Here is a 26,307-nt window from a genome sequence, read left to right on the forward strand (position 1 = left end):
GAGAAACAAGTCATTTCAACAATATGGGTGTAGTAACTTGGTCAACTAAAATGCCGATAAAATCGAAGCCCCAACGACAACAAGGTACAATCTACCCTGATGATAGAATAAAATCCTCAATTACGAAAGATAAAATGTTAAAGCCCTGGAAAAACCCATGGATCAAAATCCTGATAATAGATCATTTAAAGAACTATTTTATTTTGTTAAAAAAATTATTTTTTATATTCTTTAAAAAACGGCTTACTCTCATTCGGTCATTCCGATTTCATTATTTTCCTCCAACATCCTTGTTCCCTTTCTCTCCTAAAAAATCCCAAAACAAAGCCTTAAGAGCATCTCCAATGGGAGTATGTAATGTCAAATACATACTCCCACCAATATCTATTACCATTGGAGCATATTTTTAATTCCAACATGGCTAGTGAGGGTATGTGAGAGTAGATACTCAATTTAGTCATGAAAAGTGTGTTTGCATTTATTATTGCTTAATGTAAAATGTTTAAATAAAACTTGCAATTAATAAAATAAATTTTTTATGTAAACTTTTAAGAGTTGTTGAGTTGGAGTACAATGCTCTTATTTCCGAAAAAAAAAGTACAATGCTCTAATAATTTTCTTTTAATGAAAGCAAGACTATGTTATTATTGACAGTGTTGTGGTGCCTTGAATTGATGACGGTTTTTCTTGACGGGTGCAACACTATTTATGACCATTTAACTTGGTGTGTAATGGTAAGTAGATTGCAGTTAAAATGAATATCAGAAGTTAGATCCTTGCAGCTTGCAAGTCAATAAATTGCCTACCTAGCATTAAATTTAGTAACAATTTTGTTTCCCAATCACCAGTATAGCATTACATGTTGAAACAATGTCCCCAAAGGTTAAGCTGGTAAAAGCTAGAGGACATAAGAGGGAGGATGAAAGATGAAGGATCCAGAGTTCGAAACCTGAGTATGACTAATTTACTAACAACTAACATTTACGTATAAAAAAAGATGTTGGAACAATTTTTATTTCAATGTTTTTATTTTTTAAATCTGATAATCATAGATTTTTAATTTTTTCATGTAAAAATGATTTGTTTCTGTTTTATTTCCTTGCATGTATTAACCTATTCGTGATACGGTGATGATTTTTCCCAACAAATAATTTTTTTGGAGTTCGATCTTATGATTTCGCCCCGTCCAACTTGCTTATCACTAGACTAACACATTTTTAGTAAAAAAATGGAGTTGTTATGAATGATATTCTTTAAGTTTTTTTTTCTGAAAAATAATAAATGGTGAATGTAATTAACAAATTCTAATACTTTATCACTCACAAAAAACTTAACAAATTCTAATAATCACTTATTGACATATTCTCAAATACAAATTATATTCTATGAATGGGGTATATGATTATTCTAATCGAATCAAATAAAAAATTTAAAAATTATTTAAATATATAAGACAATTTTTTTTTTACAAATTCTGATTTTTTGAATATAAAAAAATATGACAAAATTTCTAGCTTATCATGTTCCCATAAAAACATAAAATATGATAAAGTAAACATGTCATCCTCTATCCCTTATTAATGTACTGAAGTGAGGTGAGAGATTAGTCTCACAATTATTGATTGTGAAAATACTTTTATTAACATTTAAAAAAAAAGAAAATACCTTTATTAAAAATAAACGTGATAAAATTCAAACTGGAAGTAATAAAGTACCGTAACAGTAGTATTATACATGGACATACTATGACATAACAAAACCTTACAAGTAGGTCAGGATCCCAAAGTGGGTAAGTGAAGCAGTAACTGAACAAGAGAAGCAAGGAAACAACAGTGTGAAGTTTTAGTAATTTAACACAGTTATGTGTTACCTTTTCTTTATTTTCAGTACCACCATTACTCTAGTTTGCGTTTACTTACCCTATTTTTGTTCAACAAGCGAATCTATTAACACAACGTGTCAGTCCCTCACAGATTCTTCATTTTGCATTTTCCTAAAAACAAAGAAACCATTTTTCTCTCTCTCTTTTCTCTTGGCCATGGCCACTACCACTACATCAGTCGGTTAGCACTTGGTCAATTGCCCCATTTTTTAGGAATTAAATAATCATTTTAGATATTCCTTATATGAAAAAATTGCAACTTTGGGAACTAAAAAAAAACAAAATGTAGTGAGTGCCTTAAGCATATGGTTCAATTCCTAGAAGGTGTACATGAAAAAATATTTGTTGGAGAGGCCAATCATTTAATGTGATTTCAGAGTCTCGAATGATTAGTATCACTGATACCGGACGTGAGATACCTTTAAAAAAAACAGAGACTGAGTAATTTGGGGTTGGGTTTGGTTGCCATTATCAGTGTATTGTATATAATGTATATAATACTACTAAATGGTTTGATTTCCTCCTCTTCTTCCTAGAAACAAAAGAAAGAAAGAAAACAGAACAAACAAAACCCTAAAAGGGTTCTTGTATCAACCAAAATCGCCGCCGGATTGATCTCAACTGTTCCTCTTTCATCTAACTGCACAAAAAACCTCACTTTCCTCTCTCTCTCTGTTTCCCACGCAATTTTGTTAATTCAAGATTCATGTCAGCAATTTTCATCACCCCAGCTTCAAATTATCAATCTTTTTTTGCTGATTGATTCTTCCTCAGTTTTCTTTCAGCTGTAGCATCCATGGCGATGACTAATTCTTGGTATTATTGTTTTTACTTATTTTAATTTCTTGTTCTTGGTAGTTAAGTGAGAGCTTCTGAAGCTGTAAATATGGGGCTTTGGCTTTCTGTTAGGAAAAGTTTGCGTTTTTAACTTGTTTAGCTATTTAGGGTTTGGTTTGTGGTGATGGGTAGTTGCTGATCAGGTTAAACTGTGATGATCAATTTGACTAGTTTCTGAAAATGCTGTCTGAACTGGGTAGGAGGCCGGTGCTGGGTGGGAACGAGGGTTCTTTTGGTGATGAATTGGATAAGGAGATAGGGATGTTGCTTCGTGAGCAGCGGCGGCAGGATGTTGATGATCACGAGCGCGAGCTCAATCGGTATAGGAGTGGATCAGCGCCTCCAACTGTGGAGGGTTCTCTGAATGCAGTTGGAGGGTTGTTTGGAGGCGGCGGCGGCGGCGGTCTCGCTGGCCCATTTTCTGAATTTCCTGGGGCTAACCATGAGAATGATTTTGCGTCTGAGGAAGAGCTTAGGTCTGATCCGGCTTATCTTCAATACTATTACTCCAATGTGAATTTGAATCCTCGACTTCCGCCTCCTTTGCTATCAAAGGAGGATTGGAGGTCTGCACAGAGAGCTTCAGTTCTTGGTGGAATTGGAGATAGGAGAAAAGTGAACAGGGTTGATGACAGTGGTGCTAGATCATTGTTTGCAACCCCTCCGGGGTTTAACTCGAGGAAGTCAGAGAGTGAGGCGGAGAACGAGAAAATGAGAGGTTCTGCTTCTGCAGAGTGGGGTGGTGATGGGCTCATTGGCTTGCCAGGCCTAGGTCTTGGGAGTAAACAAAAGAGCCTTGCAGAAATTTTCCAGGTAGCTTGCTTCTTTCATTGTGTTCTATTCTTGGCACCCTCACTCTTTAGCATCTATTCATTTTTGTGTTTTCACTTTTATCTTTGACACATCATACGATATTGGTTTCTTAGGTTCAACATGTGGTTCATTGATGCATTTATATCTTTTTTTTAATGTTTGAACTTGTTAAATCTTGTGGGAAATAAAGTTTGATTTATTCAATGGTAGACGTTAAGATGCCTCTGTGGCATTATTATTTCTCTTTTAGCTTGTACAATGTCATTTCTATTGCTCATGGTGTTGGGAAGTAGCAGTATAAAATTCATGTGAAGCTTCATTGTTTTTTCATCAACTTCCACTGATGATGGGTTCCTTTTTGTTTGTCCAGTAGTGCTTGGCTTTTTTTAGTTTCATGCTGGCTGAAATGTTTATACTTCTAGTTCTGTACCTTGCTCTGTTGCATCCTTTCTAAAATCTTATAGGCACTCACTGAAAACCTGTAAGACCACGAATAATTCTGGAACTGACTGACTTGGCTCTGTGTGGGGTTTACATTCAGCACTTCTGAAGAATAATATCTTTTGGCACACTTGTGAACATCATAATATGGAAGCTTCTGAGCATATGTTGGTCATGGTCCTGCTGCAGCTTCTTTTTTGTCTGTTGCTGGATTCATATTTCAGACATTTCATCACATCATTTGTTTGGCTTAATCTTTATTTTATCTCTTAAACCTTGGAAGTTTGTGCCACAATTCATTAACTTTTTCTAGTAAAAATGTATAATAGGCTTCCTAATCAGTTGTAACTTGTAGTTGTACCAATGTTCATTTAGCTTTCTAGCATATACTACACACTCATTTGTAATTATTTAGCAATTTCCCTGTCATCTAATACTTTTTAACTTTTGTTTCCTTACCATTGTCCGCAAGGGCACATGTCACTGACATGTGCATTATGTCAGCATTCTTCACACACACAATTATTTTCCTTTGTTTCTGTTCATTTTTTTGTACCCATAACTTATAATCAGCAATTGCGCAGGATGACATGGGACATAAGAACACTATTGCTGGATTTCATTCTCGCCCAGCCAGCCGCAATGCATTTGATGAAAATGTTGATATTATGACTTCTGCTGAAGCAGACCTGGCTCATTTATGCCGTGATTCCTCAACCACTGATGCCTTAAGATCTGGAACAAATCTTCAGGGTTCATCTGCAACCCAAAATATTGGCACACAAAGTTCATATAGTTATGCTGCTGCACTTGGCTCTCCCTTGTCACGAAGTACCACTCCTGATCCACAGCATGTTGCTAGAGCCCCCAGTCCTTGCCTCACACCTATTGGTGGTGGGAGAGTTGTTGCTGCTGAGAAGAGAGGCATGGCCAATCCTGATGCATATAATGTTTCATCCGGCCTCAATGGGTCAGCTGATATTGTGGATGCATTATCTGGCATGAATTTGTCAGCTGATGATGTATTGGATGGTGATAACCATTTCCCATCACAGGTTGAGTCAGATGTTGATAATCATAGGAGATATCTTTTTGGTTTGCAAGGTGGTCAGGATCATGGCAAGCAGCATGCATATTTAAAGAAGTCTGAGTCAGGACACATGCAAAAAACAGCTTACTCTGGTCCAGGTAAGAGCGGTGGGAACGGATCAGACATCAACAATTCCTTGGATAGGCAGATTGAGCTGCAAAAATCTGCTGTTTCTCCCAATAACTCATATTTCAAGGGATCACCTACATCTCCTTTTAATGGTGGAGGTGGTATGCCTGCTCAGTACCAGCCTTTAGATGGTACCAATTCATCATTCACTAACTATGGCCTGAGTGGGTATGCTGGAAATCCAGCATTGGCATCCTTGATGGCTAGCCAACTTGGAACTGGTAATATGCCACCCCTATTTGAAAATGTTGCTGCAGCATCAGCAATGGCTTCCCCTGGAATGGACTCTAGAATTCTTGGTGGTTTGGCTTCTGGCGTTGCTTCTCCATCTGATTTGCATATTCACGGAAGAATGGGAAATCAAATTTCAGGTGGTGCTCTCCAGGCTCCTTTTGTCGATCCCATGTATCTTCAGTACATGAGAGCATCTGAATATGGTTCCCCACAACTGGCTGCACTTAACGACCCATCTGTGGATAGAAATTACTTGGGCAACTCGTACATGAATTTACTTGAGCTTCAGAAAGCTTATCTTGGGAATCTGCTTTCACCTCATAAGTCTCAATACAATGTTCCACTGGGTGGTAAATCAGGTGGCTCCAATCATCATGGTTATTATGGAAATCCTGCGTATGGGGTTGGTTTGTCTTACCCTGGAAGTCCGATGGCAAACTCTTTATCCTCTTCTCCAGTTGGATCTGGCAGTCCTATTAGGCACAATGATCTGAATATGCATTTTGCGTCTGGAATGAGGAATGTAGCTGGTGTTATGGGACCATGGCATCTAGATACTGGAAACATGGATGAAAGCTTTGCATCGTCTCTGTTGGAAGAGTTTAAAAGCAACAAAACAAAATGTTTTGAGCTTTCTGAAATTTCCGGCCATGTTGTTGAATTCAGGTTTTTTTGCCTGTTAGTTGTTTTGGTGGTTAATTACTTAATTTTATATTGCTCTAATTTCATTTGAAAAAATTAATTTTATGAATTGTCTCTCATCTGCAGTGCTGATCAATATGGGAGCCGGTTTATCCAACAAAAGCTTGAAACAGCAACTACTGAAGAAAAAACTATGGTTTATCAGGAAATTATGCCTCATGCTCTTGCGTTGATGACTGATGTCTTTGGTAATTATGTGGTTCAAAAGGTAGATATTAATTAACATTCTCACTCTACTGCTTAAGTTGTTCGCTTTTAATGGATCTTGTTAGACTGACAATTTCCATCTGGCAGTTTTTTGAGCATGGACTTGCATCCCAGAGAAGAGAGTTAGCCAACAAGCTATTTAGCCATGTTCTGACACTTAGCCTTCAAATGTATGGTTGTCGGGTCATCCAGAAGGTATTGACAGCTTTGTGTATAGTGATTTCTATGAATGACTGTGCATGGTCTTCTGAATATATCATCTGTTTATGTTTTTTTAATAAATATTTTATATATCTCTTTAGGCCATAGAAGTTGTTGATCTAGACCAGAAGATAAAGATGGTTCAAGAGCTTGATGGTAATATCATGCGCTGTGTACGAGATCAGAATGGTAACCATGTTATTCAGAAGTGTATTGAATGTGTACCTGAAGATGCAATCGACTTTATTGTCTCAACCTTTTTTGATCAAGTTGTGACACTATCAACCCATCCATATGGTTGTCGGGTGATACAGGTAAAATTCTTCGGTACTTGTGTTATTCTTTGTATGTACTTAAATCCTTGAACATACAATGATGCCTTTTACATGGCAGAGAGTCCTGGAGCACTGCAAAGACCCTAACACACAGCAAAAAGTTATGGATGAGATTTTAGGAGCAGTTAGCATGTTAGCCCAGGATCAGTACGGAAACTATGTTGTCCAGGTTTATAATTTATTCTTACAACTTACAGTTAGGGCTTTTCTATTGCTGCAACTATTGACTTGAAAGTTGAAGCCTGACAGTTTCATGCTGTGTGTGGTAGTTGATGTTGTTGCTTGTGAATTCCCTGCAGCAATCTAGCTTTGTTGAGATGATAATACAGATCATCATAGTTTTTCTGCACTTTCGGTTGATTATAATCCTTGTAGTTCACCTCTCATGTTTTTCTGAAATTATTCCACTGCACATTTTTTTTCTACAATTGTTTTATTTACCTTTTATCTGAACATATGAATGTCTCCTCCTTTGTTATGAATATGATATACATTGACACAGCATTTTCCTTGTCAATGGTATGACGAAATTCAGTATTAGACTTTTTTATGTTTTTAATTGTGCATGTCTTGGAAGACATGTGTATTGTGTATAACTCCTTCCAAATTTTTATTGCTTGTGATATGAACTTCTAGTTGCTTCTCCAGCAAATACTTGGTACCTCATACAAATGAAGCTTTTGTATTACTTGACTTTATATCCACATAGTATGTCATATATACAAGTCAAGCTGATCACTTGTCCTGTTTCATCCCCTCTTGAATAACAGCATGTACTTGAGCATGGGAAACCTCATGAGCGTTCAGCTATTATCAAGGAATTAACTGGCAATATTGTTCAAATGAGCCAACAGAAGTTTGCCTCAAATGTTGTGGAGAAGTGTTTGGCCTTTGGAGGTCCTGCTGAACGCCAATTTCTTGTGAATGAGATGCTTGGATCCACGGATGAAAATGAGCCTCTTCAGGTTCTTTAAATTACCTTTATAAACTACATTATCCCCCCTACTGTCTACTGATTATTCTGAGAACCTTAGAATTATCTCTCCAAAGATTTAAATATGAGTAGTTATTACTATAATTAAAAACATGTTGACCTAGTCTTTTAAAAATAATATTGTCCATGCATCCACGCTGTAGAATGTTTGAATACATTGATGTGTTTTCACATATTTCGTGAATCTGTATTGAGCCTTGATTACTGAAGTTTATGATCTATAAAAAGATGGTAATTTTATTCCTACAGTCCTTTTGATACAATTGATACACTTCGTAAGGATGCTCTAGATCCCCATCATATCTTTACGAAACTGGTAGTAGTTTGTCATTCTTCAAATGCTAAATCGGGTTCCTTTTATTTACAGGCCATGATGAAAGATCAATTTGCTAATTATGTTGTGCAAAAGGTGCTGGAGACTTGTGATGACCATCAGCGTGAGCTAATTCTTTCACGAATTAAAGTCCATCTGAATGCATTGAAAAAATACACCTACGGAAAGCATATTGTCGCACGTGTAGAGAAACTTGTTGCTGCTGGAGGTACTTAATTCCTCATTTGCACTATCACTTATTTTGATATATTTCTGCATCATGTGTTTGGCTTAGGTGTTTGTTCTTTTGACATATGGACATGAAGTGAGCTGCTAATTGTGTTCCATCATGTATAGCATGTTTGGTTGCATGGTGGAATGCTCTACAATCACTTCTGGTTAGATTTACGAGTCTAACCAGAAGTGCACGGTAGAGTGTGTTTATTTCCAGTTGGGAAACCCTAGAATCAATTGATGTTTGAGAGTCATTTTAGAGATTTGATTTCAGACCCAAAGTCATTTCTGATAGAAGCTAGAGAGAGTAGTTTATGTATTGAACATGATCAATAGTGAGACATTACAACTAAATTTCGTTACATAACCCAACAATATCCTTCTCTCCATAATTGTATCCAAACACAAATCAATTGTGACAGACGCTCATCTAGACACACTTTAGCTTCTAAGTAAACATGCATTGGATTATGTGAAAATTGTGAAAACAAACACGCTATGTATGCTTCTTAATTGCATGCTTCTATTGAGTTTTCATATGCTGAAGAAGTATTACAAAGTAGCTTGCCAACTTGTGATCTCATTTGTTGCAGAGAGGAGAAGTGCTGCTCAGTCTCCTCATCCTACTGCTTAGATGGGCATAGAAAAAGGATGTTCTTTGTACAGCTAACTGAGGCTAGTGTGAGCTTCTTCCCCATCTCCTCCTCCTTTGTTCTCCTGCATCCACGAATGGAAATAAAATTATCAGTTGTCTTGTAATGAACTGTACATTTGTAGTCTTAAGCTTATACATAGAATTTAAGTGAGGTTGAGGTTCAGATGTGTAATACATGCCCTGCAGAGAGATAATACACGCCTTTTAAGGATGTAAAGTTTTATAAAATGGTGAGGTAGTTTATAAGTTGACGATGACGATGCGACTGTACAAAATGTTGCTATGTGGAGAGCTGTTTATGTTTAGGTGAGAGCAGGGTTTTTCTTTCATGTATGGTTATTGACTTTATTCCCTAATTTTTCAAGTTTACTTTTCCCTTCACTATATCTTGTGATAGCGATGTTATGCTGAGTTACTTTTTGCGACATAACAATGACAAATTAGTTCTTTGGTCACTTTATTTGTATTCATTGTCCTTTTTGTGTAAAAGTCGGGTAAGCAACAAAAAAAGTGATCAGGATGGAGTGAAATCTTCTAGTCGTTGCTTACCATCAAATGATATGATACATTTTTTAAGAAAGTTTAAATTGGACTAAGTGCATGCTTTAATACACGGTAGATAACCACGATAAGTCAAAAGCATGGTGAATAGAAGTAATTTCTATTAGCTTTGCTTTTGTCCACCGTGCTTTTGTCTCTCCTGTGGTTTTTTAACCGTGTATTCTCTCCATTACAGTCCTTCCCTGATCTTGTTCTGCCTATGACTTTCATCCCTATCAAGGGAGCTCTATCTAATGAATGGAGAGTCCATTTTGAAATTGTGTTTCTTTATCTAATGAATGGAGAGTCTTTTAGAAATAGTTGCTCAGTAACCCAGAGTACATGCTTCAACAGGAATTACACAGGATAGTTGGTCATATTGTCATCATCCTAAGAAAAGAATACCCGCAGGTCATATTAGAACTTGTTCCTTTCTTCCTTCTATTTTTCATAGGCAAAAGAACGGGTAAAGAGCTTCACTTTTTTATCAACTTGTTTAATGCCATTATGTTGAACTACTCAAGTCAGCAGATAACCTTGTGGAGCTTGTCTTCTCAGTTCATATTGAAGAACTCATAGTATAGGAAGGACTCATTTGCGACACAATATGTTTAAAACTAACAAGAATTTTTCTACATGTCCAGTTTTGGATAGCACGCCCTTAGCTTTGCTTGGAATCAATTCTACTCATTGAGACATGGTTTCCGAACACTATTAACATGTTTGGATAAGTTTCTGAAGTTACTCACATAATTTCTCTTCATAACCAATTTTCAGAATCAATCGTAGAATGATTTCAAAACATGCGTTTATAGCACTCATGATTCATCAAAATCAAATTTTCAACTAATAACCCTGTAATGGACAACAAAGACACCATGGACTAGGCTATCCCAAGGAGGATAAATTCTAAGGTACATTTCACTTTGAAACTCTATTTTGCATGAAATTCTATAAATCCGAACATGATAATTCTCTTGCTAAAATTTGTTTCTTTCTGAAACAAAATCAAATTGTGAAGACTACACAATTTGCTAATCATACAAAAAAGTGATTAAAGTAAATTCTCATTCCAATGCATAGACCTGACATAACTTCATTGTAGCTAATTGCATCCTAATCATTATCTTCATCTTTATCAATCTTCTGCCCAAATCCTCTAGGCCCTGCCCTAGCTCTGACCACTTTCTTCTTCTTCTTCTTCTTTCCACCCTTAGCTGCTGCTTCTTTCTCAACCTTCTCTGTCTCTTTCTTCTACAGGAAATCTTTCGCTCCTAAAAAGACAACCTACCACTTAAAGTGGGGAAATTACTGCAATGCCCCCTTTAATAGAATACGGAAATTTACCGTCCGTATTTAATACGGAAGACACATTTCCGTATTATATTAGTATGTAAAACGACAGAGGTTTTTTCAAACCCATTTCAGCGCTTTCAACACCCATTTCTCCCCCATTCTCCCCTCGCTCTTCAATCTTCGATCTCCGACACTCCCCTTGCTTGAATCATCATCTGGAAAGGTTCCATCATCTCCATCAAAGCTATTCATCAAACCCATTCTCCCCATTCATTGCATTGAAACCTAGAGGTAAGTAAGTTTGGATTTTCACCATTTAACTTGAAATTATGTGAATCTTTCAACCCTAGGGACTCGATTGATGCTTACGTAGAGGTTATGTTGGCTGAAATGGCTTGAATGTGCTTTGGGGCGAGTTCTGATGGAGGTTCTGGTTTATGGAGGTTCTGGTTTATTACGGAACACCGTTTTCCGTATTAAATATGGAACCTGATGTTCCGTATTTAATATGGAACCTGGTTTTCCGTATTGAATATGGAAAACGGTGTTCCGTATTCAACTCAGAATCACATATACCCTTATAATTGATTCTGGGTTCAGAATCAATTATAGAAGGTTTCCAAAGCACTTTGTGAGTAGTTTCTAGATGCCATAATTAATTATTAGGAAAATAAAAGTTGATCCAAGCATGCATAATCCACAAAAGATACAATTATCATCTATGTACTTAAAAAATTCAGTCAAATTCATTCTAGGAATTTTCTATTTGCTTGCATCATGTTTCTGTCTATGGCTGAAATGGTATATATAGTGAATGTTTGCTCTGAATATATAGTGAGAATGAAGAACAGAAAGAGGTCTCGAGCTAGTGAGGATGTGGGGGCTACTGAGGATAGACACCGGCGCTTACATGCTTCTAGCCGGCGCGGCGATCATGCTGCAACCTCTCCGGCGGTGGAGGCTTCAGCTCCAGTTGATTCTCCGTCGTCTCCCATGGTTGAGTTGCCTCTAGTTGATTATCCGCCGTCTCCCATGGTTGAGTTACCCTCAGTTGATTCTTCGCCGTCTCCCATGGTTGAGTTACCTCGCCATGAGTCACCAGGCGAGGAGTCATCCGGCGAGGCCTCATCCGACGAGGATAGTATTCCTCCTCCCGATGTTGATGCTGATTTCCTGCCAGAGCAGGGGACACATGGTGGCGAGGAGGACCTGATCCAGAGGTTGCCGCCGTTTCCGGGGGGGCCTGTTGAGCTGTCGCTCCTCACCCATTATGCTGATCACAAGGCTCCCTGGGCGTGGCATGCACTCCTACGCACAGACGAGCGGTATGTGGACCGTCGACACTTGAAGGTGGCCACAGCTGGGGGGAAGGTTTGGAACCTTGCTTGTGATGGTGATTCAGACAGTCACAGGCGGGTTTGAGAGTTGATTGAGCAGACGGGTCTTCATCAGCTACCCTATTGCAGCTACCCGGTGACAGATGCAGGCCTTATTTTGGCCCTTGTGGAGCGATGGCATGAGGAGACTAGTAGCTTCCACATGCCGTCCGGGGAGATGACTACCACCCTGGACGACGTGTCGGCTCTTCTCCATCTCCCCATGGGGTCGAGGTTCTATACGCCTGGGAGGGGGGAGAGGGACGAGTGTGCAGCGCTATGTGCTGAGTTGATGGGAGGATCTGTTGCTCGTTATGAGGCTGAGTTTGATACGAACAAGTGCCAGACTATTCGCTTTGGGGTCTTGCAGACCCTGTATGATGCTGCGTTGGAGGGTATGTCTTAATTATTACTTCATTAAATTGTATCTATTATTATTGTATTGTTATAAACTGTTAACTCAATTCATTTCATTGTAGAGCACCGATATGAGGACGCTGCGCGTATTTGGCTGGTGAACCAGCTAGGCGCGACGCTCTTTGCTAGCAAGAGCGGAGGCTACCACACGACCGTGTACTGGATAGGGATGTTGCAGGATCTTGGCCGAGTGTTCGAGTACGCGTGGGGCGCGATTGCGCTCGCTACGTTGTACGACCAGCTTAGTCGAGCGTCCAGGAGGGGGACGACCAAGATGGGAGGTTTCAGCTCGCTCCTGCTAGGATGGGTCTACGAGTACCTTTCTGACCGCGTCATTATCCGGAGGGCGGATCCGGAGTACTCGTAGGACCAGCCTAGGGCGCGGCGGTGGGTTACGTCCCGGGTCGGGCATGCATGCCTTGATGAGAGGCGAGTCATGCTCGATGAGCTGACGATGGATGACATTATATGGACCCCATTTGAGGACCATCGGGCTCATCGACCACGGGATCCGAGGGCCATGTATTCTGGCTACATCCGGACACCATTTGGCCGTGTTGTTCGACGTCATCTACTAGAGAGGGTTCTGCGCCAGTTTGGCTACATACAGGATGTCCCTCGACACCCCTCTGAGATCCAGACGACTAGGTCCCTTGCTGGCACCGCAGATGCTGCCTATGCTGACTATGTGCCGCACCTGCGCCCTCAGGGGACCCCTGCTACTTATTCGGGAGAGGCTGTGGAGGATTACATGAGGTGGTATAGCGCTGTGTCCCATCGGTTCATCATCCCTGATGATAGGAGGGAGGAGTTCAGTGCTGTGGTAAGTTTGAATTTTATTTTCCATTCAATTGTGATTTTTTGTTCATGATATTTTATTTGTACCTAAAAATGTATGTACATTATTTTTGCAGACTGTTATGCGTCGGGCCGTGGACTTGTTGGAGCAGTCACTGGAGGTGCCAGATGCTCTTGCAGTGGGCACGCATGCCCGATCCCTCACTGAGAGGGCGCTGGATCTTATTAGATCCAATGCCTTCATTGGTACCCAGGGAGTAGCCTTTGCTGCTGTCCGAGGAGCTAGAGCTGTGGGAGGCAGAGGTCGTGGAGGCAGAGCGCGTGGGGGCAGTGCCCGTGGAGGCAGAGCCCGGGGAGAGGGTGCTCGTGGAGGCAGAGCTCGTGGACCTAGAGGTCGTAGGGGGGCCGGTAGGGGTCAGGGCGAGTGATTGACTGTATATTTGTATATTTTTTGTGTATTTTTATATTATGACACGTGACTCTTTGTATTATGACTCTCTTTATATTAATCATGCTTTCTATTTCCACTCATTATATTTAGACTCTTATATTGAAAAAAACCTGTATAACTACACCGTAAATAATCAAAGGCAGGATAAGTAACATAAATAATCCATGGCAAGCAGTTTAAAGGGTACACGAAATTATTCGGAAGCAACACGAAAACAAAATTAATCCTCAGTGATATCGATGAAGTCGTGGGGTCCGCTATCCTGTGGAAATACTTTGACTACGTTGGACAACATTATATTCAGATAACGAACAGATTTACTCGGTGCAAACACAGCAACCTGCAAGTAAATTGCAAATTTAAAACCCACCATGCGTACTTGTTCAAAGGAAGCAAGATTAATGTTTAGGTAATAGATGATAGACCTTTTGGAGAACGAGAACAGCTCCAACAGTTATGGCATTCCCAAATTCGCTGTCAGTGAAGGCCTTGCGATGGATGCTCGCGTCAACGGTGCCCGTAGGGTCCTAAATCGATGCAATCGTGAGAGAAATGGAGGCAAAAAAATGTACGATTAAAGAAGCTAGACAAAAGCGAGGAAATACCTTGAGGGTAACTTTTGCATCTCCGAAACCATTGGGAATGCATGATTTAATAACAGCAACAACACTCTCTACTCTCTCAACATTCGTTGTGATTGTGCCCAGTGGAGTGGCAGATTCCACCAATTGCAGGGCTAAAAGCCAAGCATTTGAATTGAAATCAGGATCAGTTTCTGTGGATCTGTCTTCGAGCGCACGCCTCACAATTTCTTGGGTCGGAATGAGTAGTGTGTTAGTGTTGGATCTACGGGCATACATGGCAGCCTGGACGGCGCCAGCTGGGCCAGGAATGAGAGGACGAGAGCTGCTAGAAGTGTTGCCTTGACGTTTGCAACGGCGGACGAATACATTCAAGTCCTGTTCCATGGTATGTTTTTTTTATCTTCGTTGCAAGACAGGAAGAAAAGGATGAAGAAGAAGAATAGAGAAACCAGAGAGATTTATAGCAGAATGGTTAAAAGATTTATGGTGTTTGGTGGATAGTACAAGTGTGGTTGGGGTTGGTTGGTGGTAGAGAGTAATGTCAGGTTTCAAGTTCGTCATTTAGTGGATGAAAATGACAAGATTCTGATGACGGAGTGGTTGGAAATGACATGACTCTGATGATGGAGTGCTTGGAAATGACAGGACTCTGATGATGGAGTGCCTGGAAATGACAGGACTCTGATGAAAATGTCAGGTTGTCTATGTTAATTATCCCTGATGCTGTTTCAATCAACTGATGTTTAATATAAAATGTCCATCAAAATAATAAGGCCCATCAATATAACAATGACCATCAAATTACTATTATTAAAAGCAGCAAATGAACAACATAAGGGCAAGGCCCATCAGATTAATATTACAGAGCGTTTACAAATGAATATTACACAAAGTGTGCTGTGAGTCTGAGGTGATGTCTACATAGCTTTGGTGACTAAGAGGAACACCAAAAGTAACAAGCCAAGCTTCGAATTCTGATGTGAACCTGCGTAAACGTGTATCAAATGGGACGCATCAGCTTACTGATGTAGGATCAACATACCGTTCCCACTGGAGAGCAATTGGCGGTATAGAATGTCCAGGAGTTAGATGGAGCTACATTATAGAGAATAAGCATAAAATTAGATAACTTGCAAATACAACAAATTAATTCACAAATTTGATATTAGTGTACTCAATAAAAAAATACCTGTACAAAGTGATTTATCACATGACCAACAGCTATAACACGATGTACATCCGGTGGACCTTCTCCTCTTAGTGGAAGGTATGACCAACAACCCTTAGAGGAGATGGATATGAACACCACTTGGAACCTGGTTGCTACAAGGTATCCCATCTCTGGCAATTGCATCCATTTATCCTCGGTAGCCGGATGACCAAGAGGAAGAGTGAGTCGGGAATGTAAGGCATTAACCACATGTCTGGACCACATTTCATCATACAACCCTCTGTGTCGTTCAAGTTCGTCTATCAACGCTGCCCTAACCCATGACCAACCTTCCTCACCTGATGGTAGTCCCAGTAATGCAGCAATGGCTCTATAGCCACAGTTACCATCATCTTCAACGTTCTGAACTGTGTGTATATATGGGTGGAAAAAGGATGGAAAATTACCCATGAAATAGCTTGTATCAGACTTCTTCACACGCTTCTTCTTCTTTGGTGGTTGTGAAGCCTTCTTTGCCTCTTTGATCTCCCTATCAACATGTTCAAAACCTGAAGGATCACGAGTCAAGGATCCTATTGCTTTAACCTTGGGTGGTTTTCTTTCATTCGCCTTAAGAGTGCACTTGGACCTTATCTGAACCTCAGGAGTACAAAGTGAACTGCTTTCAGGACAATAGATCGCTTGAAGCTTCCTCCTTACCATACTCTGCCCTCCAGTATCCAAAGAACTGAAATAATGTGTCAATGCCTCAACTTCTGGTTGCATATCTCCATGGTTCATGCCGCAAATATGGTTGCTGATAGTATCTGCAACAGGTTCAGGTACATGCTCCCAACTCAGTCTCTTCCAGAATGGATGAATTGCCTCATATGGAATTCTTTCATAACCTGCAAGACCACAAAAGTGTCACTTTCAATAACAAATAAAATTAATTGACAAGAGAGTGGTTGACCGGTGACCTGCAAGTTCACAACCGCAAGGTAGTCCATGAGTCTCTCTCAACAAGCAATCGCATCCGCCGTAGGACTTCATTCTTATATGTTCAGCATCAAGGAGCTGCAGGCATTTGTTTGACACAAATCCTCTAATATTTGTGTAAAATGGGCACATGAAAATGTGATCAATTCTGTGAATACTGCGCTCAAACGATGCTAATATTTCAGTATGTCGATTACATGTCAAACTATGCGACGCATCCCGGGAAGTGGCCAGGTCACCCTTGCAATCCCGCAGCATCTTCTTCAAACTGGCATGTGCACCCTCAGCCCTGCAAACAACAAATAGATATCTTATTAACTCTCCACTGTAAACAATCTATCAAATGAAAAACATATAACAAAGCATAAATTAAGCTCATATAATTTTTGTACCTGTTACTTGTTGTTGTTCCAAAGTGCATCACATGATTTGTCCACGCCTTGGCAAATTTCTCCTTGTGGACCAACCATGTAGTAGAACAATAGGAGGTAAAGTTGCTGTATTTGTCCTTGCACATATTAAACAATTGCATCCATTTAACTTCAAATTCTTCAACTGTTGCAGCATCCACCACCTCTCCCCACTTCCCCATAACCATTTCAGCAAAATCATCTGTACCAACATAGAGTTTGCACTTTGCCAAAACACACTTGTTGATGTGCCACAAGCATAATAAATGGGTAGTGTTGGGAAGGCTTTGCTTAGTAGCACTCAATAAGGCAAGATCCCTGTCAGTAACAATCACCTTAGGCAACATGGCTTGATCAGCTAATAGAGACTTCATACACTCCAATGCCCAAACGTAGTCATCTGTGCCCTCATTAACAATGTAGCAAAAGGCTATGGAGTATGTCTTATCTGTGGAAGTCAGTCCAACAATATCAAGCAAGGGAATTTTATATTTGTTTGTCTTGTATGTGAAATCCATAATCACTACATACGGAAATGTGTTGAACAGTTTGATAGCATTTGGATGAGCCCAAAATACATCTCTAATGACTTCCGATCCAAGCTCATGTCTTTCAAAGTGGACGTACTTGTCACCGTCCAACTTCTTCAACAAGTGTTGCATTTCTGTCAATGACCCGCGGAGGGATTTTCTTAACCTCTTGCAAGCACCATAAATCTGATATATGGTAGTCAAGTTTAAAGGATTGTTTTCCTTCAAAGTCAACAGCATCTTTCTCGGTGGAACCCAACTCTTTGTCATTTTTTCCACTTGCTCCTTCTCTTCAGAATTTAGACGACCAACAAAATTGTGGCCAAGTAGTGACCTAGCTGGTTCATGGTTGTGTGTACCTTCCATCACCTTTAGCCGCCAATCTCTATCTATGCCATTTTTCATAGGTCGTCCTTTTAGTCTAAAAGGACAATCTGTCTTTTGTGTTCTCGTTCCTTGAACAAGGTCAGGGTCTCTGTAGGGAACATACTTACCATGCTTCTCGCACCCCAACATGACATAAGCTTTTCTGCTTCCATTCCCACCGTTATCTGACTTTGTGATCAACGCAACATATCAATTTTCAATCGCAATTCCATGAACCCAATTGATAAGATCATCACGGGTAGGGAAAATCTGTTATAATAATAAGAATTGATTACAAGGGTGATCAAGACATAATAAGAATTGATATATTACACTCTCAAAACAATGCAAAAATCTGTTCAAAGAATAAAGAATACCTGATCAGTTGCAAATAAATGCGAGACATCTATACTTATACACGGGGGTACAAATGTTGGTGGTGACACCTATGTAGTGGCCTCTTCAGGTTGACCATTGTGCAATCCAGCTTCAATCAATTGTGATTCACGAAAGAAAAATGATTATGTCATCCATGTACATATTAAATATGGAACTTTAGAATCCGTAGTGAATACGGAATTGGCAAATCCGTATTGAATACGGAGTTGGCAAATTCGTATTTAATACGGACTATACATGTCCGTATTAAATACGGAAATGTGTATTCCGTATTTTATCACGCTCAGAATTCAAAACTTCATCCTTCTAACTACTCAAACTACTTAATCTAACTACTTAAACTACTTAATCTAACCACTTCCACTACTTCAACATAACAACAAACAACAAACAACACTTACCTCAAATGCATCCAATGATGAGGTAGGAGAGGGTGAGAGAGAGGGTGGTGGTGGTGGTAGAAAAAACGAAAGTGAGGTAGGAGAGGGTGAGAGAGAGGGTGGTCTGGAGGCATTGAGGGGGTTAAGGGGGCTGGTGAGAGGTTGGTGACGGAGGAGTAATGGTGGAGGGGTTGGTGGAGGGAGGAGTAATGGTGGAAAAGGTGATGTCTGTCAGAGATAGAATACGGAAGTTTAACTTCCGTATTTTATTTTAGTGAATACGGAAGTGTTATTTCCGTAGGGCATATTTGGGTTAAAAAAAAAGAGGTGGGGCGCGAAGCCCCATAGGGGGCCCCAAACCCAACTCCCACCACACAAACATACCCATCAGCTCAAAACACAAGCCTCATTCCAGAATTGTAAAAATTAAAGTAAGAAATCCAAACTTTAAACAAAATGTAAATTGGTTTTTTTCTCTCTCTTTGTGGGTTTACCCCAAAAGTGATAACGGATAACCCAACAAAAGCAACAATGAAAAGAGCTGAAATGAACACAGACACCCCATCATCAGTGGTGGTGACGAATTGGTCAGCAACATCTACAACCGTAGCAGACTCCAGAGACAGAGTAGCATCTTCGGCGGTGGCAGCCGGAGTAATGGGGCGGAGTGTGGTGGTGTTTCTTCGACGTAGGTTGTGAAAGAGAATGAATTTTTTGGATGGGATTGTGATGGGGGATAGAGGATCATTGGATTTGGCACCCCACTCATTAGATTTCACACCATAATTTTTGGATTTTTAAGTTCCGAATTATTTCAGAATTAATTCGTGATTTGCAGTGCAAAATACAATGTAACACCCCATTTTTTAGTGGAAAAATACTTCGGAAACTTAATTTCCGAAATACTTCGGAAACTTAGTTTCCGAAAAATGTTTTAAGTGGAGTGGGGTGAGATTTCTAATGAGTGGGGTACCAAATCTAATGATCGGGAGAGAGATGGCAAAGAAGGAAGAGATGTGGTTGCCAGAGAGATGCGTGAGTGAGATTTTGTGTTAGAGATAAATAGACATTATATCTTACGAGATATTTATTTATTTATTATTTGACTTATTTTGTAATATTTCTCATAATATTTTTAGTATATTATGTACTTTTATTATTATAAAAACATTGTCTACCTCACACACAATTTGTGGTGAGAGTATCCAATCTTACATGGTATTAGGTTTAGGTTACAAACCCTAGCCTCCAAACTTTGTGCCGCCACCGTTCTTTTTATTTTTTGATCTCGGTGCCGCCGCCAAAGCTATTGTCGCCATCGGTCTGATTCCTCGGCATATGTGCTACATCATTTCTTTTTTGTGCTATACCCATGTTTGTCTGTGAAGCCATCGTGCAGCCTATCATAGCTTTCCGTGCCACTGCTCACCCGCACCGCCATTCATCATTGGTCGTTGCACCTTGTTTTCCTCCTCCTCGTGCTTCGCGAAATGTGTTTCCAGTTGTTCCCTGGCCAATCGGCAGCTCTAGGCCTTTGCCACAGGTTCCCTTGTTCGTGCAAGCACCCTTGCCTTTTCTCCTACTCATATTGGTTCTCGTTCTACTTCACATTCTGTTCCTTTATCTAATGTTTTGGTTGTACCTTGGCTAACCAACAATCTTGTCTCTGTTAGTAAGTTGACCTGTGACCATAATACTATAGCTATTTTTCAGGCTGATTTTTTTGTTGTTCAAAACCGACAGACAAGGGTCGCTCAGGGAAAAAGGCCAACGTGATAAACGGCTTTATGTGCTTGACCAAGGATTGTAGGCGCTGCTCACTACCAGTTCTCCATTACCCCGTGCCTCATTTGAATTGTGGCACTCACGATTATGCCATGTTAATTTTGACATCATTCAACAATTGCATAAACTTGGTTGTTTCAACATTTCCTCTATTTTGCCTAAGCCTATCTGTTGTACTCCTTGTCAGATGGCTAAGAGTAAACACTTAGTCTTTTCTGATAATACTAAATGAGCTTCTGCCGTTTTAGGCCTTATCCATTGTGACTTGTGGGGACCCTCTCCCGTTGCCTCTGTTGATGGTTTTTCTTACTTTGTTATTTTTGTGGATGATTTTGTAAGACCAAGATTTGATTCTGTGTACATCTCTAAGTTTTGATGATAACAAATATATATTTTGAGTATGGATAGCTTTGGTACTCTAACGTTTGTCTCTTGTGTATTTGACAAACAGGTTCTGATTTTGATTAAAAGGGGTTTTCATCAGAAGTCAAAGACCAAAGTGTTGACCACCAAAACGCTTCTGCACTCACTACGTTCAAATGAACGGTAGATGAATGCTTCAGATGTTCTAAAGATTAAAGCTCTGATGTGGAATCTGAAGAATCAAGTGCTGAAGACTCTGATGACCAGAAGTTCTGAAGTGAACGGTCAAAGACTCTGAAGACTTGAAGATTCTGAAGACCCAAGAAAGCTGGCTCTGAAGACCAAGTACAAATTCTGAAGACCAGAAGTTCTGAAGTGAAGCGGTCCAGAAGCTGAAGACTTGAAGCTCTGAAGATCCAAGCATCCTCGTAACTCTGACTAGAAGCTTCACAAGTTCATATTTGAAGCGTGCCTCTAAAGATAAGAAGTCAACTATAAAGGACAAAAGGTCACTATCAAATAGTACAATTGTAGTGTACTATTCTGATCTGTCTACCTACGAGGATTAGCCTTGTACGTTCTGGAAATTCCAGAAGTACCCTCCAACGGACAAATTCTCTCAACGAAAAAACCACTTTGTGCTTGAAGTATTTAAAGGCCGAAGAAAGGAAGAAAAAAACTAAGACACTAAATTGCAATACAACCTTCATTCAAGCGAAAATCTCTTAGCAATATTTTTCTTCATTGTTCTTATTTTGTTTACACTCGACTTGTTTAGAAGCAAATCTCTTGTAAACACAAACTTTCAAAATCTTGATTGTATTTCCTTAAGGGACCGGTTAGGTCAGTAGCCTTGAGAAGACTAAGACTTGTGTGTCTTGGTGTTTGCTAGTGCAGTTGTAGCATCCTTTGATTAGTGGATTACCTTCATTCGATGAAGGAAGAAATCACATTAACGGGTGGACTGGATTAGCTTGAGGATTTGTTCAAGTGAACCAGGATAAAATCCTTATGTGTTTCTCTCTTTACTCTTTACTCTTCTACCTTTGAAACCGAGAGTTTACGTGAACTTAAAAAGAAACCATTTTTACTTCAAAACCCTATTCAAACCCCCCATTTCTAGTGTTTTTCATACCTTCAGATTTTTCCCAATTTACTTGGTTTTATCCATTGAAGCGCAAGTCTGACTTTTATGATGTCCTTGTTCGATTCAAAGCATTTGTGGAAAATCAGTTCTCCCCGGTCAATCAAAGTCTTTCAAAGTGATAATGGCACCGAGGTCACCAATAACAAAGTTCAGGCTTTGTTTGCTTTTTCTGGTTTGCTTCATCGTTTTTCCTGCCCTCATACCCGGGCACAGAATTGTCGGGTTGAACGGAAACACAGACATGTTCTTGAGCTTGGTCTTGCTATGTTGTATCACGTGCATGTTCCTACTGACTACTGGGTTGATGCTTTCAGTACTGCGATATATATTATTAATCGTGTCCCTTCTAAGGTGCTCTCTAATTAGATTCCATTTCAGCTCCTGTTTCAGGTGGCGCCTATGTATGCTAATTTTCATCCTTTTGGATGTCGGGTGTTTCCGTGCTTGCGCCCCTACATGAAAAACAAGTTTAGCCCTCGGAGTACTCCTTGCATATTTTTGGGCTACAGCAGTCACCACAAGAGATTTAAATGCTTCGATCCGGCTACTTCTCAGACTTATGTGTTTCGTCATGCTCAATTTGAGGAATTTTGCTTTCCTTTTGCAGATTCTCACTCTTCAACCAATGACTTGGTGGTCTCTACCTTTTATGTACTGGCTACAGGTCCTCCTCCATCTCCGCAACCTATTCTTCTTGTCGTTTCGGATAATTCACCACCTACTGGATCTCTGTCTTGTCCATCTTATGATGACTCAGATGCCCTAACTGCTATGTCCGTTCCTCCTGATGATGCACTACCTTCGCCAGCACAGCCGATCACCCGTCCTGTTGTGACTCAGGCTACGCCTGCTTCACCGCCACTCCTCCTCCTGTTGTGGCTCAAGTTCCACTTGCTCCTGTTGCTGCTCATCCGCGGCCTCGCTCTCAGAATGATATTTTTTAAGTCGAATCTGTGTTATGCCTTGGTGTAAGATCAAGTTTTGATCTAGTAGTACAACTCTATGTTTTGATGATTACAAGTTAACCTTTTGATATGAACAATTGTGGTACTCTAACGTGTTTTTCTGAGTGTGCTATTTGCAGGTTCTGACCTCAACTCAATCTCACACGAATCAGAAGCACTGTGTATAAAGAGTGACCCAAGCAACGCTTTTGCATTCACCATGTTCAGTATGAACAGTGGAAAAGCTTCAGAAGTTCTGAAGTTATACAAACTCTGATGTGGACTCAGTCACTAGAAGCTCTGAAGATCCAGAAGTTCTGATAACCAAGAAACACTGAAGGTTCAGATGTTCTGATGGTGTAGAAGACTCTGAAGATCCAGAAGCTGAATAGTGGAAACTCTGAAGTCCAGAAGCAAGAAACTCTGAAGGCCATGTTCTTCCCTCTGAGTTTAGAATCAGAAGATACAATGGTCAGAGGATCTGTGCTTTCCCTCTGACTCTGATCAACCGGCTTCACAAGTTCCAATATGAAGCATTCCCCTGATCAGAAGTCTCCTAGGTTTAAAGGTCGCGTCGCTATCCAAGTACAAAAGCTATTGTACCTTCCTGACGACCTACCTAACGTTCTCAGCCACAGCAGAAGCTGGATTTTCCAGAACTGCCCTCCAACGGTAGCATTTCCCATGCATCGCTCAACCCTAATCCTTGGAGTATATAAAGAGGCTGAAGACTGAAAGAAACGGTTAGAAGAAGAAGAAGCATTCACATACGCGCAAGACAATCTTAAATTCTTCTAAGTTTTCTTTCATCTGAAATTCATTGAGTTTACTATTAGCTTTTTAGAAGCAAATCTCTTGTAAACAATTCTTTGATAAACAGTTTGTTTAGTTCCTTTAGGAGATCAAGGTTGATCGGATCCTAGAGAAGACTAAGAGAGTGAATCTTAGTGTGAGCTAAGTCAGTGTAATTGTTAGTCACTTGTAGGTTTCAAGTGCAGTTGTAACTCTTACCTGATTAGTGGATTGCCTTCATTCTAAGAAGGAAGAAATCACCTTAACGGGTGGACTGGAGTAGCTTGAGTGATTTATCAAGTGAACCAGGATAAAATCCTTGTGTGCTTTTCTATCTCTTATCTTTAGCACTTAAGTTCTCGAAAGATTTGTCAAAATCTTTAAGGTGGAAGTTTTATACTGAAAACGTTATTCAAACCCCCCCTTTCTACCGTTTTTCATACCTTCAATTGGTATCAGAGCGCAAGTTCTGATTACCACACCTAACAGTGTTCAGTGATCCGGGCCGGTGTGAAAAACAATGGCTGCCACCACCAATGAAACTCAAAGAGATGGTTACAATGCAAAGCCTCCTATGTTCGACGGTCAAAGGTTCGAATATTGGAAAGATAGACTGGAAAGTTTCTTTCTGGGTTTCGATGCAGATCTCTGGGATATTATTGTGGATGGCTACGAGCGTCCAGTTGATGCAGATGGCAAGAAGATCCCAAGGTCAGAGATGACTGCAGATCAAAAGAAGCTGTACTCACAACATCACAAAGCAAGAGCAATTCTTCTTAGTGCTATTTCCTATGAAGAGTACCAGAAGATTACAGATCGTGAGTTTGCGAAAGGCATTTTCGAATCTCTGAAGATGTCTCATGAAGGAAACAAGAAAGTCAAAGAATCAAAGGCATTGTCTTTGATCCAAAAGTATGAATCCTTCATCATGGAGCCAAATGAGTCCATTGAAGAAATGTTCTCCAGATTTCAGTTGCTTGTAGCTGGCATACGACCTCTCAACAAGAGCTACACAACAAAAGATCATGTCATAAGGGTCATCAGGTGTCTTCCTGAAAGTTGGATGCCTTTGGTGACTTCAATAGAGCTCACGAGAGACGTTGAGAATATGAGTTTAGAAGAACTCATCAGCATTTTGAAATGCCATGAGCTGAAGCGCTCAGAGATGCAAGATCTGAGGAAAAAGTCCATAGCCTTGAAATCCAAATCTGAAAAGGCTAAGGTTGAGAAGTCAAAAGCTCTTCAAGCTGAAGAAGAGGAATCTGAAGAAGCATCAGAAGATTCTGATGAAGATGAGCTGACTCTGATCTCCAAGAGACTCAACCGCATCTGGAAGCACAGGCAGAGCAAGTTCAAAGGCTCTGGAAAGGCAAAAGGAAAGTATGAGTCCTCAGGCCAGAAGAAGTCTTCAATCAAGGAAGTCACATGTTTTGAGTGCAAAGAATCTGGGCACTACAAAAGTGATTGTCCAAAGTTGAAGAAGGACAAGAAGCCAAAGAAGCACTTCAAGACGAAGAAGAGTCTGATGGTGACATTTGATGAATCAGAGTCAGAGGATGTTGACTCTGATGGTGAAGTCCAAGGACTCATGGTCATTGTCAAAGACAAAGGAGCAGAGTCAAAGGAAGCTGTTGACTCTGACTCAGAATCAGAAGGAGATCCTAACTCAGACGATGAAAATGAGGTATTCGCTTCTTTCTCTACCTCTGAACTGAAACATGCATTGTCTGATATCATGGATAAGTATAACTCCTTATTGTCTAAGCATAAGAAGCTGAAAAAGAACTTATCTGCTGTTTCCAAAACTCCTTCTGAACATGAGAAAATTATTTCTGATTTGAAAAATGATAATCATGCTTTGATCAATTCTAACTCTGTGCTTAAGAACCAGATTGCTAAGTTAGAGGAAATTGTTGCCTGTGATGCCTCTGATTGTAGAAATGAATCTAAGTATGAAAAGTCTTTTCAAAGATTCCTAGCTAAAAGCGTGGATAGAAGCTTAATGGCTTCAATGATCTATGGCGTAAGCAGAAACGGAATGCATGGCATTGGCTATTCTAAACCAATTAGAAATGAGCCCTCTGTGTCTAAAGCTAAATCCTTGTATGATTGCTTTGTTCCCTCTGGTACCATATTGCCTGATCCTGTACCTGCTAAAGTTGCTAAAAACCCTCTTAAAAAGGGATCTTTCTCTATGACTAAACATCAGGCAAATATTCCTTTAAAATATCATGTTGAGACACCCAAGGTGATCAGAACCTCTGGGGTAACTAACAAGAAAGGACCCAGAAAGTGGGTACCTAAGGACAAGATTATCTATGTTGCAGATATCCTTGATAGCTCCACTGAAACACCAATCATGGTATCTGGACAGTGGATGCTCGCGTCACATGACGGGAGAAAGGCGTATGTTCCGAGAGCTGAAACTTAAGCCTGGAGGCGAAGTTGGCTTTGGAGGAAATGAAAAGGGTAAAATTGTTGGTACTGGTACTATTTGTGTAGATAGTAGTCCA

General features: G+C 40.1%; 2 protein-coding genes and 1 pseudogene across 3 annotated transcripts; 2 read left to right on the top strand and 1 right to left on the bottom strand.

Annotated features, from left to right (window-relative positions):
* Window positions 1–2,387: 2,387 nt before the first annotated feature.
* Window positions 2,388–9,448, top strand: LOC130743426 (pumilio homolog 2-like). 2 transcript variants are annotated; one of them, XM_057595672.1, is made up of 10 exons: window positions 2,388–2,698; window positions 2,891–3,532; window positions 4,558–6,092; window positions 6,195–6,336; window positions 6,423–6,530; window positions 6,638–6,850; window positions 6,930–7,040; window positions 7,642–7,836; window positions 8,233–8,407; window positions 9,006–9,448. In XM_057595672.1, the coding sequence occupies exons 2-10, from the start codon at window positions 2,900–2,902 to the stop codon at window positions 9,044–9,046; spliced, it is 3,153 nt and encodes a 1,050-aa protein (XP_057451655.1). In that variant the 5' UTR covers window positions 2,388–2,698; window positions 2,891–2,899; the 3' UTR covers window positions 9,047–9,448. The 2 variants fall into 2 exon arrangements, with proteins under 2 accessions (XP_057451655.1, XP_057451656.1); XM_057595673.1 differs by having other exon boundaries at window positions 2,920–3,532.
* A 1,275-nt stretch (window positions 9,449–10,723) lies between these two features.
* On the bottom strand, window positions 10,724–19,820 carry LOC130749505 (uncharacterized; annotated as a pseudogene).
* LOC130749504 (uncharacterized) lies at window positions 12,770–14,015 on the top strand. The gene is made up of 2 exons (XM_057602868.1): window positions 12,770–13,519; window positions 13,611–14,015. The coding sequence occupies exons 1-2, from the start codon at window positions 13,133–13,135 to the stop codon at window positions 13,920–13,922; spliced, it is 699 nt and encodes a 232-aa protein (XP_057458851.1). The 5' UTR covers window positions 12,770–13,132; the 3' UTR covers window positions 13,923–14,015.
* Window positions 19,821–26,307: the final 6,487 nt, after the last annotated feature.

This window comes from Lotus japonicus, chromosome 3 (assembly GCF_012489685.1).
Source record: "Lotus japonicus ecotype B-129 chromosome 3, LjGifu_v1.2".
Lineage (NCBI taxonomy): Eukaryota > Viridiplantae > Streptophyta > Magnoliopsida > Fabales > Fabaceae > Lotus > Lotus japonicus.